Source organism: Archocentrus centrarchus, chromosome 1 (assembly GCF_007364275.1).
Source record: "Archocentrus centrarchus isolate MPI-CPG fArcCen1 chromosome 1, fArcCen1, whole genome shotgun sequence".
Taxonomy (NCBI): Eukaryota; Metazoa; Chordata; class Actinopteri; order Cichliformes; family Cichlidae; genus Archocentrus; species Archocentrus centrarchus.
In genome coordinates this window covers 29,684,724-29,705,726 of record NC_044346.1, presented here as the reverse complement: position 1 = coordinate 29,705,726, position 21,003 = coordinate 29,684,724, and the positions used below count along the sequence as shown (strand labels likewise).

Below are 21,003 nucleotides of genomic sequence, written 5' to 3'. Positions count from 1 at the left end.
GCAGTTAATCATTCAGTATGCTTTATTTTGGCACCAAGTCAGGATTTCTTTTATACTAACTTGCATGTGTACAGTAATTTTACCCCTTCCAAAACCAAACTTTATTCAGTGTCCTCTGTAGTGGACAGCAGGACTTACTGCCTCACATTTTCAACCTATGTCCATACATCAAGAAGCAGAGGGCAGAAATGATTTTACTCAAAACTGTGGAAGGGGAGTCAGTCTTACTGCTGTCAGGAAGGCCAAACATTAGAACAGAGGTGAAAGCTCAGAGGAAGACATATCCGCTTTTGAGCAGCCTGAGCAGGAACAATGTGACGGCACCTCCCATCCATAATAAGAATTATTGTTTAATGTAGGGTGCTGAAGTTTTTAGGCATCATAAAATCTAGAAGGGGAAATAAGAACCTTTTCAGGTAAATTCACACACACACACACACACACACACACACACACACACATACATGTGGTACCGCTCCTGTCTTGTACAGGGAAACAATGTTTCTTTACTGTGCATATGACAATAAAGCACTGAAATCTGAAATCTTGAAATCTTTATCAATTAAATTTGAATGAGACTGAAATTGGGTTGAAGTTGTTTTTTTAGGATAAAACAGAAAACAGGACAAGGCTGCCCACAACCACAGAGACAGCGGGTCCTCTGATTTCATCAAATACAAAACAGGCAAACAGGTTTTAGAAAAAAATTTAATTATCTTTAAAAAGTAAATATCAAAACATTTTTTTCAGACCATTGGCTTTGGGTTTGTTTGGTTTGGTTTGGTTTTTGTTGGGGGGGGGGGGGGGGGGGGGGGGGGGGGGGGGGGGGGATGTTGTTTGGTTTTTGTTGGGGGGGTGTTGTTTGTTTTTTGTGGGGCTTTTAAAAAAATCCATGTACAAAGAATTCAAGGATTCTTTATTGTCATCCTTGAATCCTTGAACGGATCTCTGTTATCACATCTCATGATTTTTTTGATATTCACTACAATGACTGACTTAAAAAAAAAGATGTAAATGACAAAAAAAGAGGCACTGGGATACAATTTTGTGGAGTGCACATTTCTTGGCCTGGTTTGGGGGTTAAAAAAAGTTTCAAAGTCCGTGGAAGCCAGTTTAGATGCAGTAACACCACTCCACACTAGATGGCACATGTGAATGCCCTCTAGTGGTGTGGATGATGGGTTGAGCACATGAACCGCACTGAATGTTCTGGAATGAAATTTAATCATTCCGGCAACCTGATCGCGTTTCTTCAGAAGGGTCAAGTAAAAGTGATTATCCGTTTAAAGAATACTGAATTTGCATTTATTTAAATGATATTAAACCACGCTTGTGTCTGAAGCAACTCCACAGAATACAGAATTACTAAGTGACAATATCTTTATTTGTTTTGTGATGTTTGTAAAAAGAAAGAAAGAAATATACAATCATAGTTTCAAAACTTAAAAAGAACAACATGCATCTTTTGGTATTTTTTTTTTATATAGAGAGATAAATTGATGAATCCACATCTGGTTTAACAACACATGCAGGCTTCTAGTCCTTTTTTTTTTTTTTTTCCATAATTTATTTATGTATTTCAATCTTTTCATCGTTAAAAAAATAGTGGGGTCAGAATATTTGTTAAAATGCAAAAGGTTAAAAAGGAATCCCAGAAAAAGCTAAACAGAATAAAAGTTTTTGGGCCAATCCTGGTGTTTCCATTTGTGACTCCATTTATCACTGGCCTCGATAGGTTTCCTTTGTATTAGTCCAAGGAGGAAGACTGGTAGTGGGGAAGGGATAGTATGGGGGAAATTATTTGATCCCCTGCTGAATTTGTAAGTTTCCTCACAAAGAAAAGAAGACTCTAATTTTTATGGTAGTTTCATTTTAATGGAGAGAGACAGAATAGCAAGCAAAAATCCAGAAAAAAAAAAAAAAACTGATTTGCATGCCACTGACTGAAGTAAGTATTTTATCCTCTACAACCCAGCTAGAATTCTGGATCGCACAGATTGGCTATGCCCCCATGGGGCACACAGATTACAATCAGTGACAACGACCCAAACCGTACTGCCAAGGTAACAAAGGAGTGGCTAAAAAAGAAGCACATTAAGGTCATGGAGTGGTCTAACCAGTCTCCAGACCTCAGTCTTATAGGAAATCTTTGGAGGGTGCAAAGCCTCAGCCAATAAACCTAAAGGATTTAGAGAGTTTCTGTAAAGAGGAATGGGCCAAAATCCCTCCTGAGATGTGACCAAACCTGGTGACTAACAATAAGAAACATCTAACCATTGTGCTTGCCAACAAGGGTTTCTCTCCATTACTAAGTCATGTTTTGCTTGGGGAGCAAATACTTATTTCACTCAATGGCATGCAAATCAATTTATAACTTTTATGTAAAGTGTTTTTTTCTGAATTTTTGATTGATATTCTGCTGCTCTCCATGAAACTACCATAAAAATTAGAGATTGTTCATTTCTTTGTAAGTGAGCAAACTTACAAATTCAGCAGGAGATCAAATAATTATTTACCCCCACTGTACTATCAGTTGAGATGACAGAGCACAAGCTGCCTGAAGGTCTGGATGAAGAGTGTGAGCGCCACTGTATTTTCAGGCTCCATCAACCTAAAAAGGACAGTCAGAGTGAGTCAGGATGTCAGCTGTGAAAACACACGTTTTCCTAAATCAGTCTGTGAATATCACAGCATTATCATGTTGTTCCATCTACTTTCACTTCCATAAACACAGTAGCTCATCAGGATCACGATCCATCACACACATATCACATTTGTTGTTGCCCAAAGCACAACAAGGTCACATTTGTTGTGCTTTGGGCAACAACAAATGTGACCTTGAGCACAATTTAGGTGAAGGCGCATAAATCATGATCATTGTGTGAAAGTTTGATTAAACACTGAGCAATACTGTAGGAGGAGTAATGACAGAGAGATGGAAGGACGACTCTCCGTGACATAAGCTCATCGATGATCTAAACACCTCTCTCTACACGTTCAATAAATCTGATACTAATACATCAACAAGCCATGACTACTGTATGTCCGTAAACACCATTAGTTCACAGTTAAATCTACACATTTAGTGTTAAACTATGACATGTTTTTTTTTGTAATTTTGCCTCTTTATACTACCACAGTGGAGTTTAACATATACAGTCAGGATGTCACTGAGTGCAGACTTTCAACTTTAAGGAGGTTTAACAAACCCCAGGAATTACAGCCATTTTTATACGCAGTCCAAAAAGCAGCAAAGGTGGTCAGAATCACCACCGCTGCAAGAAGGACACTCAAGATTAGTGTCAGCAATTGATTATTAATTATTGAAATAATCTCACCTTCTCCTCCAAAGTCATGGGGATGAATAAATGTGCGGGGTTTGGAGTTTTTCTTTTTGTTTGCTTTTTTCCCCAGCGCATTAATGATGTCAAAGTGAAGACATTTGACGTGTGTAAACTTTTGCGTCTCAGTGACCTCCAGAATCATTCATACTCAAATCAAAGTGAATGTTTGTGCCAGGTGTAGTGAAATTTCCTGAAGGCATTCCTTATATTTCACACCAAAATTGAATCAGTTCATCTTTGATTCCAAGTAAATGTTTCCATTAAATCTGAAATTTCCCTCATGGACTGGACATCTGGTTTGGGTTTCTTCTTATACTTTATCACTTGTTAAACTTTTATTAAATAAATGCTCTGACTCTTGATCCAGTTGTAGCAGTAAAATGCAGCACTGTTGTAAATAAGACGAGATTAATGCTGCAGAAAATTATTAATCTTGGGATTTAAACACTTTAATTCAAGTTAATTGTTTTATCGCTGAGTGCGCTCTCAGTGCTGCCATTTGTTTCTAACATGACGGCTACAAAGTTTAAACTGGATACTTTTAAGCATTAAATGCTAAATAAAAGACGCAGTGAAAACGTGGTGTTCCCAGATGATTTTAAACTGATACTCAGAACATAACCTGCTCCCAACCGAGTTATGTGTTCAGCATAAACTTCCATGGTGATCCAGCCAGGATAAAAACAGCCACTTTGACGACACAGAAACTCTGACTTTAGGCTCAAGATAGCTCGCTAAGCTATTAATCTCACTTTGTGGTGCATCCCTCAGGCCACAGTGGCTATACTGATTTAGTTTTGGATCATTAAGTTGAAGATATTTCATTATTTTTATTTTGTCATCTAGTTAAATTGTTTTCCTAGCTTGGTTTTCTTAAGTCGGGCCAACTAATCCGTATTGTAAATATGGCACATTAATAATGTACTGTTGTGAAGAAAAGGGGAATAAAGAGAGACTGGACTGTCAACCTGTTCAAAAATCTCTTATTTCTGCCTCCATCACTCAGCCATCCTTCACACATCTACTAAACAATAAATAAAAAAATTAATCAACAACCAAAAATGAAGGTGCAATATAAATACCTAATTCCTTTGTAACAAATGAAATTTCTGCTTGAATGATTTTTCAGTCTTGAACAATAATTTCGTGTTGTTATTCAGGAGGTGAGTTATTCAGGTGTGCAGAATAATTATTTTAAATATATCAGCAGTGGCTACAGGACCGGGTCAACGTACCACACGTCTCTGCAGAAAGTGACTGGTTGTTCCTCCACGTTGTTCCTTATGCTACACCCAGCAGTTGAGGAACTTATTCGTACCACACGTTAACACAAGGGAAGAGTGTTGACCTTATACTCAGTTGCAGAGTGTGTAGCTAGAACAGCAATGTATAAAACTGACCACTCACATGGAGACAGGAGAGGATGAACGATAGCACCTCCAGTGACTCCTCAAAACCTCCCATCAGGTGTGTTACATATTGCAGGGTACCCTCCTGTTGGCAGGCAGAGGGACACATTAAAAAAAAGTTTTACAAGCACACACGCATGCATCCACACTTTTGTTTTTTGTTTTCCAACTGGCTCTACTTGAGCCTAAAAAGTTGAGGGCTTCCATATTATTATTTAGAAGAAGGTAACGTAAAACACAGCATGGTGATGGAACTGCTTCTCCTATTTGTTCTGACGACATAAATCACCTGTGTGTGTGTATTAGCAGCTGCATACCTGAGTTTGGTGTAGCTGGGGAGTTGGCTTGGCTGGAAAGTGAAGACACGCTTGCGGCTGTCTTCATAGTATAAACGTTAGCCTCCTCTTGCAACTTTGCAATATTCTTCTTATAGCGAATCCTCTTGTTTCCAAACCAGTTGGCCACCTGAGGGAATTAATGAAGGAGCAAGCCAAAAAAATTCACCTGGCTTCTTTACATTAAACCAAGTACCATCTCTGGTCTTTCTAACTTTGTTATGTTTGAAATGTTCTTTTTCTTTGACATCCTAACCTGAGCAACAGTAATGCTGCACTTCTTGGCCAGTTCCTCCTTAACTTCCTCATTAGGGTAAGGGTTGGCCAGATGGGAGTAAAAATATTCATTCAAAATCTCTGTTGCCTGTTTGCTGAAGTTTCTTCGTTTCCGCCTGACACAAAAAAAGTTCCACAAATTAAATGTCAGAAGACAGCAAATACAACATTATAAAAAAAAATAAATACAATTTAAGAAAACAATAACCAAATGCTGGCACAAGATTAACGTTAAGGAAGAGGAGGCAACAAAACAGATGTGAAAACCAACCTGGCATCCAGGAACCTGGAACGTAGGATCATGACAGCTTCACACGTGCTCTGCTTTAACTGCGTCTGGATAGCGCCAAACTTACGGTGGATGATTGAAACCATTCGTTCAATCTCTTTGGGTGAGACGGGTCGCGTGCGGGACTGCTCCCTCAGCAAGTTAATCACATGGTTGGTGAATTCATTGCAAGCCTGATCGCGATGAGGGCGGAGTTCAGGTAAAAATGGGACCAAGAGGGACAAAGAAAGAATTCAAGCCTTTTTTACTACAGTGTACCACAGTAGCTTAAAGCTGACAGCTTTGCCTGTTCACTGCAAAGGCTCTTATTTTTATATATTTATTTTTAATTATTTCCATGAATAACACACCTGTTCATATTTATCTAGTTCTGCGTGGTAAATCTGTCGTATCTGACCGAGCTTCTCTTTGTAATCTGCATGTTCTAAGCTCCCATCATCAGGCGTCCCTCCGGCTGCTGCAGCCACTGCTGCTGCAGAGGCTCCACCCTTCTCCGGACCAGCAACCCCCTCTGCTAACAGCATGGTGTCCAGTCGCATAATCTGAGGGTCTACAGGGTCTTCTTGTTGGACACCTTGGATGCTCAGGGCTGTGGAGCAGGACAGAAACTGTTATGGCCACATCAGATCAAAAACCACCCGATCACATTCAAGATATGCAGTATGGCAAACATTTAGATTCTGCTCCCTTCTTTTTAATTTTTCATATTCTTCCACATTTTTGCATAGTTTTCCAGGGGGTACTGAAATTAAAAACTACTTGGAATTTTCAGAGCTCATATCTTTATCCATGGAATGGCATAATCCATGGCAAAAAGAAATGGAAAAAAAAATGAAAAGTAGACACAATGGGTCAAAAGGAGCTGACATAATTGGAAGAATAACACTGCATATCCTGCTTATGCAATACTGCTCATTGAGAATTTATGCCTCCACCATGTAGAACAGCCCCAAAGACATTTAAGTTTTTAAGCATCATCTGAATAATGTAGTCTGACTAGGCCCAGACAAAGTCACACGGCTTTAAGGTTCAGTTTAGTTTCATTCATCTAGCACCCGTTCACAGCAGTCTTTACTTTGTATGAGAAAGACCGTACAATATTAGATCGATAACCCCAACAATCTGACAATCGATCACCTGTGAGCAAGCACAGCGACAGTGGGTCATGGACTCAGCGAGGCACAGCAACCGGTTGGCAAGTAGAGGGAAGGAATTACATGGGAAAACTAGTTTAATAATTGAGGAAGAGTCCACAATGTAAACACTGGTTGACACGAGAAAGCTCAGTTCTAGCTGTTTTTGTGTACATATTTCCTGAAGGCAGTAAAGTGATCTAAGTAAAGTGGCTGCTATTTTCTACACTGAAGCAGCAAGAAACAAGAAATATGACAAGACTGACAACACAGACCGACAGGAGGATGAGCTATATTAAAAAAATAACAGTGGCTGTTGCTATGGTAGTAATGTCAGCTTTCCTTATCAAGCTCAAGCTGGAAAAAAGAAAAAAAAAAACTTGTGCAACACACACGCACGCGCGCGCGCGCACACACACACACACACACACACACTCTTTCCCACAGGTAGTTCATTAATTAATGCCAGCTCTTAAGGAGCAACAAAACACTCAGTGAAAATTGAAAGCTCATTTGAGAGGTTGTTAATTTGCACAGTTATGCAAATCAGATGGTAATTACAAAACAGTTTCAGGTAGCATCTCACATTCATAATGTCTAACAAGTGCTATGACAGCCTCCACATCCAGCTTAACCTCTGCAGGAATCAAACAAACACACCTCAGAACACCAACGCTTTGATCAGCTTCATCAGACACACCAGTGAAAGATATATTACTGTAGCACAAGTACTAGGTGCCGTTTACACGAAGCCGTTTTCACTGGAAACGGTGTCGTTTTGATGCGTTTCAGCCTTTCGTTTACACGATGGCGTTTCAGAAACGATCCGCGTTTACACGAGGACATGTGAAACGATGAAAACGATGTAGTTCCCATGCCAGGCCACAAGTTGGCGTTGGTTTTCTCTTTGCAAAGTTTGTTTACGCAAGACGCGCATGCGTGGAGTGACACAGTAGGTAGTGCGGCAAATTGCGGCAAATTGTTCATTATGATATAAACGGCCAATGTGAGAGGTTTTGTGTGGACCGATGATGAGGTTGGATCGCTGCTGCACACAACGCTGAATTACAAAACGGTAAAAACACAGGAAAAGCATAAGAAGCACTCGTGAATCCGCGAGTACTGTTTATCAGTTTGCGCGTGCGCGAAAAACTGGCCGTCGCAACCATAGTGCGCATGTGCGAGTCGAGCGTTTTCAAATCACCCCGGTTTCAAGTGTTTACACGAAAACGCAAGCCGGTGCGTTTCTGAAACGCTCCACTCTGGACCCCGTTTCTGAAACACATCGTTTTCACTCTGTTGTCGTGTAAACAGAAGGGCGAAACGCATCAAAACGACACCGTTGTCGTGTAAACCCAAGGCCGAAACGCATCAAAACGACACCGTTTCAAAATGAAAACGGTCTCGTGTAAACGGCACCCTAAACTCGGCTCAGCCAATAATAGTTTTAAGATTTTCAATATTGCATAATTAAAGTGCACAGCATCAAACACTGATGTTCCAGATTAGCAACTACAACAGATATAACATAATCCATAAACTCACTATGTAACACATTTCTAATATAGCCCCCCAAACTGATCACAAACTATAAAGATGATCAGCACATGTTCACCTTTAGCCAGACCCAGCATCTACATTAGATGACCTCTGTGGCTGCGCTGCTGGATTATGGCCCTCTGTGATACTCCCTGATCTTATTATATTACTACTATGATCCAAAGAAACAAGATTAGGAATTCATACAGTATAACTGGTTGGTTATTAGTCTAAGCCACTGTTATTCTGTCCATATATAAAACAGCCATAAACACACATACTGTAGACAAGTATCTTATAGGGAGCTTGAGTATGAATATTTAATAGCACAATTCAAAGTACAAATTTTCTGTGCCTGCCCCGAAAACATCTTTTTGTTTCCTAACAACCCTGCTGCTAGGTCTGAACTCAAACCCACCGTTTTCCTCGCATATTTTTTTGAGTTTCACTTTCATTCCACGTTCCACTTGTGTAAAAGAGAACATTACAGATAACAGAATAAAATATAAGTAAAAAAAAATAAGTAAATAAAAGCTGAAAATAATTCACTTATGGTTCCAAGAGGAGCTGACAGGAAAGCCAAATGCATCTGATCACTCTTCCATTTTTACCATTTTCCAGTTTCTTCCAAACTATTTTTGTTTATATAAATTACACATCTTCCTTTACGTCATCTTTTCTAGCCTTCTGTTTTCCCCTCATGTCCAACTTTGTAAATTTGGGCAGCTAGGATGGAAAAAAGCAGGTGAGACAATCACTTACCTCGGAAACTCTGAATCCCTCCTGCTGCCAACCTTAAGCTTCCTGTTTCCAAGCTAAGTGAGGTAATACCAAGTGTGAGTTACAGCGTAACTCACACTTCTTTGTACTTTGTGTAAAAGCAGTTCTCAACTGAATTTAATTTAGGAAGCTTTACTGCCAAGTTAAATACAGGTTTTGTTCACTTACTACAAATTCAAAATCAGAGCCGTTAACTAAAGAGGTGGGAATAAATGAAGGATATGTAAGGCAGGAGTATTATGCGAGTCTAAAGTCACTAAATCAACCTTCCTGCTTCCATATAAATGACAAAAAATTAGACCTATTTAAACATTACATCACCTCAACCGCTGGCACAGATTCCTAATGTTAATCACCCAGATTAGACGATCCTGTTGCTCCCTTGAATTTCTCAGTCAAAAGCGTCTGTTGTTATGACGCTCCTCCTGCAGTAGTGCTTCTAGCTCTTTCACCATCTGAGCATTTGGAGGAAAGCATCACCAAAATTCATCAAGGCAGCCAGCAGAGAATCAATTTTAGAAAAGTCCCGTCACAAACTGTCAGAGTTAGTGTGACACACTGAGCACAAGACTAAGAGAGAGAGAAAGAGAGATGTATTAATGACAAGTTTCATGAGTCTGGGATGAACTAATGTGCATTCTGTATATGTGTCTCCAATCTCTCTCTCAGTCTCTGGCACAGATGTGTCATCATGTCACTATTTAAGATATGAATAGTAAATTAAATCTTCAAAAATCAAACAGTTAATTTCCATTCCTCTTAAAATCCCTTATCCTTATACCCTCAGACTGACTAAGAGTCATTGAAAGGTTAATTAAAATAACTAGTTAATTAACTTTAACTACAATCATAAATAAAATAGTAACAGTCTTGCATTAGCATGCAACACGTCAAGTTACATAATGCATCATACCTGTCTTTTCTTTGATCTCACACAGGACACTGAAGAGGGCGGGCTTCATTCTGTGGCAATTTAAAGCATGTTTCCTATCATGGAAAATCAGAGAACGAGACAGAGAGACACAGACTGTGCATTAAAAACAATTCTTTGGTAGACTCAGTCATTTACCCATGAACAACAGCTCTTACAGATAAAACCATTTCTCACAAATGAACTGCAATCCTGGAGTTTTCTAAGCATTACTCGTCAGACGTGAGAACGCAAACATTCTTTGTGCTGCAAAGTCTTTGTGATTTCTAATTGCAGACATGTGACCATAACAGTGATGATCATTTTTCAACAAATTCACAGTGAAACAGTGGACTTTTTGTGTCCTGGCTCTTGCTTGCTGCTCCCAGACATCAAAACAACAGTATTTCTGGTAGCGTTGACTCCAGTGTCCTTGATTCTCCTGATATTGCGGAGAGTTCATTTGTGAAAATAGTTATAAAGAGCAGACAGTTACACATTTTTGTTCTGAGGGCACTGCCCTAACAGAATAATAAAATATCAGATGTTACATTAAAATATCAAGTCTCAATTTTAATTTGGGAAAGTTTACATCAACACTATGGTGTCCAAAGTTCAGGCGTTCAAACACGATTCATATACATGAATTAAAACAAACTATACACATTGCACATTCACCCCAGTGGGGGCCGGGGTCACACTGTTGTGTACCAAGTTGTTTGTTTGAGGGATTTTTTTTTTTTTTGCTAGAAAATGGTAAGTCTTTAGAAGCTACTCATGGGAGAGGAGCTAAAACGGCTTGTTTCAGATGGCAGAAGAATGAAGAGCCTGCTCTGAGGTCCAGTATGGCCTGCATATAGATTGTTTTGAGCTGTGAATAATGAAAGACTACTCTGGAAAATTAGCACAGCAGGTCCGCTTTAAACTGTGACAAAGGGAAGACAGCACAGAAGGGGCGATTAGGGGAAGTGGAGACACGGCTGAACTGAATCACAGAGGATGAGACAAGAAGGGCGCAAAACTAAAAACAAAGCACAAGGAACAAGTAACTCACAAAACAGGAAGTGCAAAACTAAACAGGGTAAACACAGACCTGTGAATGAACTCAATACAGAACACTTGAATGGAACACTGAGGGAGGAACTAAACTGGGAACTTGGAGCAAAACTAAATAAGCTACGAGGAAAAAACACATGAAACAATATAAACATTAAACAAACCCAGAATCAAAGAGAATCTTTAAATAAACAACACTAGAAAGTCCAGAAACTCTGAATCACTGGGTCAAATGACTCAGTATCGTGACAGTATTATACAATCTGAAAAATAACAATTAATGATAATTTCCATATCAATGCATGTAGCACTAATGCAAAGAGAAGCAAAATATGTGAGTTAAAAGGAGCGTTGGAACAAACTGCTTGAGACCGTAGACTAAGTTCGTCTGAGTTCATTAGGATTACAAGCCTAATGCTAACTATTGCACTCAAAACTACAGAGCACTAACCTACAGGTCAGTATTTACTATATGGGAGCTAATATATGCCATAAAAAATGAACCTTTCTAATACAGACTTATGAACAGTCCTGTGTCACAGCAGTCCTATGAGCAATTTACAGCTGATACACAGTGAATACACTTGTATGACAAATACAGAATTTCAGATCAAGTGCCCCTCACTTAGTTCAAACCCTTTATTTTTCTCTGGTGTAATTAGTCATTATTTAGCATTACTGGTATGTTGGTCAATGAATCACAGGTGGTTTGCAAACTAATAGCTTTTTATTTATAGTGAGGTGATGGCTGCTGTTGGTCTGCTCTATGGGATAAAGATGGAAATATTTTGGAGGTGCAACAAGGTTCTGCAGTATTGGGGGTTGGCAGTGTTTCAGCCATGCAGGTAGGGATACCGAATCCCTCCAATGCAATGTCGCAAATCGATTTCACACTTTGTACCTCTGGTTATTACCTGGCCTGGGCCTCATCCAGACTCTCATCTGTGATGGCCATGATCTGCTGGAGGATTTCACCCATGTCTTGCAGCGGCTGGCAATGATTGTTGTGTTTCCTATTATCGTCTGGAGCACCCACATCCTCTCCAGTTAAACCATTATGACCCGCTAGCTGGTGGGCCCCGTTCTCCATACCTCCAATGTGGCACTAATGTGTGAGGGAGAGGTGGGAGGAGGGTAGCTAGAAAGGAGGCTCCTTCTCCAACTTTCTGCGCTTTCAGCAAACTGGAAAGTTTCCCACAAAAACGGAATACTAAGAGCGGCGTTCCCTCAGCAGCGCAGAAGACTCACTATTTACTAATGCAGGAAAAAATGAAGGGGAAAAAAAGCAAAAGGTCTTAACTAAAGGTCTTTGGCACGGGAGGACACAGTTCACTAAATATTTTTGCTGTTATTTTAATGAGCGGTGTGGCGCGCATAGGCTCGTTTTCTGTTCCCATCAAAAAGATAAAAGAAGGAGATTCTGGAGGTTGAAAAGCTCCAGGAGAAAGAAAGCAGTGTGTCTACACGGAGAGCGGTCTTTGCAACAAAATGACAACAATTGCCAAACTGGCTAACACACTGCTGCTTTAGAAGACTCGGTCCCTTTAAAAGAAAAAAAAATCGCTGTGTCCCGAAACGACAAAGAAATAATAAAGAAAACGAAAGAGATCGGCCAAAGGCTTTCCTTTGGTGTTAAACAGTGGTCTTTATTATGTTACAGCTTACTGTCTCGTAACCTGAGAGTCTGGCTTACGCCGTTGTCTCCGCCTGCTCTCCTTTTATCCCCAAACGCCTGCTCGGTCATTAAAAGTGCAAACCTACAGGGTCACCTAAAACACGACCATTCGCGATAAACTTCATCCATCTGGTTCAGTCCAAGATCCCCAGAGCCACGCTTGTATCATTTGTTGTTGGTAATTTCTGCTTTCTTTCCCCACACGGCTGTCTGCGCGTATCACCCGTCCAAGACAAACACTACGGAGCGGCACTGCCCACTGTCAAGTTAGACAGCAAGGATAAAGACGATTTCCGCTTGTAGCGCAGATAACATTTACTGTATTTAATCACTTTCAGTGCATCAGCTTCACGTGGCCTTGGGGCATTTATTTCTTCTGTTTATCGCCTGACAATGAAGCATTAGTATCATAACTTCAGCATAAACAGCGTATGCATATACTTGACCCCCAGAGCAGCTCGCAGAGCCGTATCTTAAGTTGCCATCCGCAGCACTGAATGATCGCATGTCACCTTTAAATCAGGACATTTTTAATGCATATTTCTTCACTGGTTGAAAAATGGTATTGTATTGCTGTGAAGCGCAGACCAAGTAAAAAGATAAATTGTTTTCAACCATCTTTTATATTATCTCATAATCTGAAAAAAAAATTAATTAATTAAAACGTAAAGATAGTTAGCCCACATAGAAAAGGGCTGCACAAGAAGTTCTGTGCTGCAAAACTTAAAGTCTTAAAAGTTTTCATTTGAATTCGATTATCTTCCGGACTCGTGCTGGCTCCCTGTGGCTGCCTTTACGCAGCTCTCCATCAGTATGTCGCGGGCTCCGGGGGAGTGCTGCTCTTTGATCTGAAACCGCAAAGAGGCCATCATTTCGTTTTGGAAACCTGGCTGGCACTGGTGGTGCTTAAGATAATGATGCTTCTATGGCTAATATCAACTAGTTTTGTAGCGCTTTGATTTTGGAATCAGTAAGTCATCGTGCAGCCTACTTTTACTGGCAGCAACACTACATATTTTTGTACTCTGCTTTTGTATACAACCAATAATATATTTAATAAAGGTAAATATGTTATTGATTATTGGAGGTCAGAACTTTGTGTGTGTGTGGGGGGGGTAAAGAGTGGACATACCACCCTTTACCACCCTTGAACTCACTCAGTCCATCATTCTAATATTTAGGTGGCTGCATGGACCCCCAGCATGCATACACGCAAATGTGCCAATGAAACACACACACGCACACACAGATGCAGTTTACGTCATCTCCCACTTGTTTAACTCTCAGCAGATTACAGCTGGCTCCTTCTCATTAATTAACTGGCCAATCAACCAATAAAGCTAAGTGCTCTGGCTAAACACTGACTACCTTCCTCATCCACAATCCACCTGACACCCCCCCCCCCCCCCCCCCCCCCCCCCCCACACACACACACATATACACAACTGCCGATGGTTTGTTCTGCATGTTGCCATGCCAACAGGGACTTAAGCCCCTCTGGTTGTTGCAATCAAGGGTCTTTTTCTCATTTTCACACATACACACACACACACACACACACATTACTTTAAAGTTGATCAAGAGGAGTGTCTGGCAGTTTTATCATTTAATTATTTATCTACTAGGTTAGTCACAGTTTGAGCTGCTCACTCACTGCTCAAACCATGAAAAAAAAAATCACAGAAACATTTTGGAGGAGGAAGAAGACCAGGGACCACCATAAAATATCTTGGAAGGAAATACAGCTTCTCTGGTTTTGATGCCTGCTGTTGAAAAAATTATTTAATGTCAAGCACTAACATTACAGAGGTACTTGATGACATTGGCTGCAATATATATTTTGTTATATTTTGTTTTGTTGAACATCAAAAGTGGTTTGGCCAGTCTATCAGTGTTTTCAGTTTTCCCTTCTCCCCATTATCCTTAATACAGAAATATTTTTAAAGGGTAAAAGATTTGATTTTCTTTCTTTAAAATGTTGATCAATTCCATTTAAAAACTGACAACACCAAATATGTCAGACCAGCTCTGTCAGGTGGTACTGCATATCTTCAACCTGAGCCTGAATCTGGAGAGGGTTCCTGAACTGTGGAAGACTTCCTGCATAGTTCCAGTGCCAAAGATCGCACAGCCCAGGGAGTCCAAGCACTACAGACCTGTGGCCCTGACTTCTCACCTGATGAAGACCATGGAGAGGCTCATCCTTCATCACCTCCGCCCACTGGTGAGCTCAGTGCTGGACCCCCTGCAGTTCGCCTACCAGCCCGGCATTGGGGTGGACGATGCCGTCATCTACCTGCTGCACAGATCCCTCTCTCACCTAGAGCAGGCAGGAAACACTGTGAGGGTCATGTTCTTTGACTTCTCCAGTGCTTTCAACACCATCCAGCCTGCACTACTGAGAGGGAAGATGGAGGGAGCCGGAGTAGACAGTCAGCTGATGGCATGGACCATCGACTACCTCACCAACAGACCACAGTATGTGAGGTGCCATGACTGTATGTCTGATGTGGTAGTCTGCAGCACGGGGGCGCCACAGGGCACGGTCTTCTCACCCTTTCTGTTCAGTCTGTACACCTCAGACTTCAGGTACAACTCGGACCACTGCCACCTACAGAAGTTCTCAGATGATACGGCCATCATTGGATGTGTATCAGATGGGAACGACCAGGAATACAGGGGTGTCATCAGTGACTTTGTCGGCTGGTGTGAGAACAACGCACTCCAAATCAACACCAGCAAGACGAAGGAGATGATCATAGACTTCAGGAGGAAGCCACCCCCTACAGCACCGGTGAACATCCAGGGAAAGCATATTGAGACAGTGGTCTCCTACAAATACCTGGGTGTTCATCTCAATAACAAGTTGGACTGGACTACAAACACAGATGTCCTGTATAAGAAGGGCCAGAGTCGACTCCACCTGCTGAGGAGACTGAGGTCCTTTGGTGTCTGCAGGACTCTGTTAAAGACCTTTTATGACACAGTGGTAGCATCTGCCCTTTTCTATGCAGTGGCCTGCTGGGGGGGTGGATGCACCGAAAGGGACAGGAGCAGGATCGACAAACTGGTGCGGAGGTCTAGCTCTGTGTTGGGATGTCCTCTGGAGTCTGTGATGGTGATGGGTGAGAGGAGGATGTTAGCAAAGCTGACATCCATCATGAACAACCCCCATCACCCTCTGCATGAGACCGTGGGTGAGCTGAGCAGCTCCTTCAGTCAGAGACTGAAACATCCTCGCTGCAGGAAGGAGCGCTTTCGCAGGTCATTCATCCCAACAGCAGTTAGACTGTACAACACTTCATAATGTCTTGAGTCACTTGGACACTTTACCTCCTCTGCCATCACTTTATCCTTACAGTCCAGATACATTTTATTTATTACACTCACCCATATAATGCATACCGTGTATGCTGTGTACCTTACCGGCTACAAATGTATATAATATTTTGATATCTTTATATAGTGTTTTGATGTGTTTGTATATGTGTGTATATGTACATGTGTGTATTGACTATATATTTTCTGTATATAGTGCTTATGTATATGTGTATAGTGTTTTTCTATTTTATTTTATTCTATTCTATTTTTAGTTTTCTGTACTGAGCTGCTGTAATGCGCAAATTTCCCCGTCGTGGGATCATTAAAGTTTTATCTTATCTTATCTTATCTTATCTTATCTTATCTGAATACATACTGTAATATTACAAAGTATTTTTGATACTGGTTGATACTGGTGGCGCTGTCACTTGGTGTTGGCTCTCACTGCGGTATTGTATCACTTCCTGTTCCTGTTTCGGAGCACAGTGTTTTGCTGTCTGTTAGCTGTTATATCTGTATAACTAGATTTATCTGGATAATAACATATTTTAGTGTAATCTTCACCTACTTTAAATAGCATACTCTTTGCTGAATCACCTGTATTCACATTACTCACTTTATTTGTTTTTAGAAATTCGCTAGCTTAGCTTAGCTAGTAGCTTAGCCCTTAGCCGACTCACTACCAGCATGGCTTCTTCTCCTGTCTCTCCTGCACTTTCCTGCTCTGGGTGTCACATGTTTAGTTACTCCTCGGCCTCCTTTAGCAGTAACGGTACTTGTAATAAATGTAGTCTGTTTGTAGCTCTGGAGGCCAGGCTTTCTGAACTGGAGACTCGGCTCCGCACCCTGGAAAATCCTACATCTAGCCAGGCCCCTGTAGCGGGTGCGGACCATGGTAGCTTAGCCGCCGTTAGCTCCCCCCCAGCAGATCCCGAGCAGCAGGGAAAACAGGCCAGCTGGGTGACGGTGAGGAGGAAGCGTAGTCCTAAGCAGAAGCCCCGGGTACACCACCAACCTATTCACGTCTCTAACCGTTTTTCTCCACTCGGCGACACACCCGCCGAGGAACAAACTCTGGTTATTGGTGACTCTGTTTTGAGAAACGTGAAGCTAGAGACACCGGCGACCATAGTCAAATGTCTTCCAGGGGCCAGAGCAGGCGACATTCATGGAAATTTGAAACTGCTGGCTAAGGCTAATCGTAGATTTGGTAAGATCGTTATTCACGTCGGCAGTAATGACACCCGGTTACGCCAATCGGAGGTCACTAAAATTAATATTGACTCGGTGTGTAACTTTGCAAGAACGATGTCGGACTCTGTAGTTTTCTCTGGGCCCCTCCCCAATCAGACCAGGAGCGACATGTTTAGCCGCATGTTCTCCTTGAATCGCTGGCTGTCTGAGTGGTGTCCAAAAAACGACGTGGGCTTCATAGATAATTGGCAAAGTTTCTGGGGAAAACCTGGTCTTGTTAGGAGAGACGGCATCCATCCCACTTTGGATGGAGCAGCTCTCATTTCTAGAAATCTGGCCAAATTTATTAACCCTCCTAAAAACTGACTACCCAGGGTTGAGACCAGGAAGCAGAGTTGCAGTCTTACACGCCTCTCTGCAGCTTCTCTCCTCCTGCCATCCCCCCAAAACCCCATCCCCATAGAGTCGGTGCCTGCTCCCAGACCACCAAAAACCAAAGCTAAAATCAGCAAAAAACTATTTAAGCATAAAAATTCAAAAACAATAAATAATACAGCTTCATCAACTGCACCAAAGAATAAAACAATTAAATGTGGATTGTTAAACATTAGGTCTCTCTCTTCCAAGTCCCTATTAGTAAATGATTTAATAATTGATCAACGTATTGATTTATTCTGCCTTACAGAAACCTGGTTACAGCAGGATGAATATGTTAGTTTAAATGAATCAACACCCCCGAGTCACAGTAACTGTCAGAATGCTCGAAGTACAGGTCGAGGAGGAGGATTAGCTGCAATCTTCAATTCCAGCTTATTAATTAATCAGAGACCCAGACAAAGTTTTCATTCTTTTGAAAGCCTGACTCTTAGTCTTGTCCATCCTAATTGGGAAAATCAAAAACATGTTTTATTTGTTATTATCTATCGTCCACCTGGTCCTTACTCAGAGTTTCTGTCTGATTTCTCAGACTTTTTATCTGATTTAGTGCTCAGTTCAGATAAAATAATTATAGTGGGTGATTTCAACATCCATGTAGATGCTGAGAATGACAGCCTCAACACTGCATTTAATCTATTGTTAGATTCAATTGGCTTCTCTCAAAATGTAAAGGAGCCCACCCACCACTTTAATCATACTCTGGATCTTGTCCTAACATATGGCATAGAAACTGAAGACTTAACAGTATTCCCTGAAAGCCCCCTCCTGTCTGATCATTTCTTAGTAACATTTACATTTACTTTAATGGATTACACAGCAGTGGGGAATAAGTTTAATTACAGTAGAAGTCTTTCTGAAAGTGCTGTAACTAAGTTTAAGGATCTAATTCCTTCATTGTTATGCTCTTCAGTGCCATGTGCCAACACAGTGCAGAGCAGCTACCTAAACTCTGCTCCCAGTGAGGTTGATTATCTCGTCAATAGTTTTACATCCTCACTGCGTATAACTTTGGATACTGTGGCTCCTCTGAAAAGGAAAGCTTCAAATCAGAAGTGCCTGACTCCGTGGTATAATTCACAAACGCACAGCTTAAAGCAGATAACCCGAAAGCTGGAGAGGGAATGGCGTCTCACTAAATTAGAAGATGCTCATTTAGCCTGGAAAAAGAGTTTGTTGCTCTATAAAAAAGCCCTCCGTAAAGCTAGGACATCTTACTATTCATCATTAATTGAAGAAAATAAGAACAACCCCAGGTTTGTTTTCAGCACTGTAGCCAGGCTGACAAAGAGTCAGAGCTCTGTAGAGCCGAGTATTCCTTTCACGTTAACTAGTAGTGACTTCATGGATTTCTTTACAAATAAAATTTTAGACATTCGAGAAAAAATTATTCATAACCATCTCAAAGATTATTCTTCATGTTCGGCTGCTTTCAGCACTGCTGGTATTTGTTTAGACTCTTTTGCTCCAGTTGATCTTTCAGAGTTAACTTCAATAGTTACTTCCTCCAAACCAGCAACATGTTTGTTAGATCCCATTCCTACTAGACTGTTCAAAGAAGTCTTTCCAATTATTGATGCTTCAATCTTAAAAATGATCAATCAGTCTTTATTAGTTGGCTATGTACCACAGACCTTCAAGGTGGCTGTAATTAAACCTCTGCTTAAAAAGCCATCACTTGACCCAGCTGTCTTAGCTAATTATAGGCCAATCTCCAACCTTCCTTTTCTCTCAAAGATTCTTGAAAGAGTAGTTGTAAAACAGCTAACTGATCATCTGCAGAGGAACGGTTTATTTGAAGAGTTTCAGTCAGGTTTCAGAATTCATCACAGTACAGAAACAGCATTAGTGAAGGTTACAAATGATCTTCTTAGAGCCTCTGACAGTGGACTCATCTCTGTTCTTGTCCTGTTGGACCTCAGTGCAGCTTTTGATACTGTTGACCATAACATTTTATTACAGAGATTAGAGCTTGCTATAGGTATTAAAGGTACTGCACTGCAGTGGTTTGAATCATATTTATCTCATAGACTCCAATTTGTTCATGTAAATGGGGAGTCTTCTTCAGACAGTAAGGTTAATTATGGAGTTCCACAGGGTTCTGTGCTAGGACCAATTTTATTTACATTATACATGCTTCCCTTAGGCAGTATTATTAGAAAGCACTGCATCAATTTTCATTGTTATGCAGATGATACTCAGCTTTACCTATCAATGAAGCCAGATGACACACATCAATTAGTTAAACTGCAGGAATGTCTTAAAGACATTAAGGCCTGGATGACCTCTAATTTCCTGCTTCTAAATTCAGATAAAACTGAAATTCTTGTTCTCGGCCCCACAAATCTTAGAAACACGGTGTCTAACCAGATACTTACTCTGGATGGCATTACTTTGGCCTCCAGTAACACTGTGAGAAATCTTGGAGTCATTTTTGACCAGGATATGTCCTTCAATGCACATATTAAACAAATATGTAGGACCGCTTTTTTGCATTTGCGCAATATTTCTAAAATTAGAAACATCCTTTCTCAGAGTGATGCTGAAAAGCTCATTCATGCATTTATTACTTCTAGGCTGGATTATTGTAATTCATTATTATCAGGCTGTCCTAAAAGCTTTCTGAAAAGCCTTCAGCTGATCCAAAATGCTGCAGCTAGAGTACTGACAGGGACTAGAAAGAGAGAGCATATTTCTCCCATATTGGCTTCTCTTCATTGGCTCCCTGTTAAATCTAGAATAGAATTTAAAATTCTTCTCCTCACATACAAGGTCTTGAATAATCAGGCACCATCTTATCTCAAAGACCTCATAGTACCATATCACCCCAACAGAGCACTTCGCTCTCAGACTGCTGGCTTACTTGTGGTTCCTAGGATACTTAAGAGTAGAATGGGAGGCAGAGCTTTCAGCTTTCAGGCCCCTCTTCTGTGGAACCAGCTTCCAGCTTGGATTCGGGAGACAGACACCCTCTCTATTTTTAAGATTAGGCTTAAAACTTTCCTTTATGATAAAGCTTATAGTTAGGGCTGGATCAGGTGACCCTGAACCATCCCTTAGTTATGCTGCTATAGGCCTAGTCTGCTGGGGGGGTTCACATAATGCACTGTTTCTCATTCACCTTATTTACTTTGTTTATACTCCACTCTGCATTTAATCATTAATTGATATTAATCTCTGGCTCTCTTCCACAGTTCTCTTCCCTCAGCCCAACCGGTCGCGGCAGATGACTGCCCCTCCCTGAGCCTGGTTCTGCTGGAGGTTTCTTCCTGTTAAAAGGGAGTTTTTCCTTTCCACTGTCGCCAAG

At 40.9% G+C, this 21,003-nt stretch overlaps 2 protein-coding genes across 2 annotated transcripts; both read right to left on the bottom strand.

Moving 5' to 3' along the window:
- Window positions 1–1,393: 1,393 nt before the first annotated feature.
- Window positions 1,394–7,378, bottom strand: LOC115778264 (pre-B-cell leukemia transcription factor 1-like). The gene is made up of 7 exons (XM_030726324.1): window positions 7,373–7,378; window positions 6,004–6,261; window positions 5,636–5,826; window positions 5,345–5,480; window positions 5,071–5,218; window positions 4,752–4,838; window positions 1,394–2,611 (listed from the first exon to the last, which is right to left on the bottom strand). The coding sequence occupies exons 1-6, from the start codon at window positions 7,376–7,378 to the stop codon at window positions 4,795–4,797; spliced, it is 783 nt and encodes a 260-aa protein (XP_030582184.1). The 3' UTR covers window positions 1,394–2,611; window positions 4,752–4,794.
- A 1,665-nt stretch (window positions 7,379–9,043) lies between these two features.
- LOC115781816 (homeobox protein extradenticle-like) lies at window positions 9,044–12,978 on the bottom strand. Its single transcript, XM_030731686.1, has 3 exons — window positions 11,986–12,978; window positions 10,019–10,092; window positions 9,044–9,560 (listed from the first exon to the last, which is right to left on the bottom strand). The coding sequence occupies exons 1-3, from the start codon at window positions 12,159–12,161 to the stop codon at window positions 9,517–9,519; spliced, it is 294 nt and encodes a 97-aa protein (XP_030587546.1). The 5' UTR covers window positions 12,162–12,978; the 3' UTR covers window positions 9,044–9,516.
- Window positions 12,979–21,003: the final 8,025 nt, after the last annotated feature.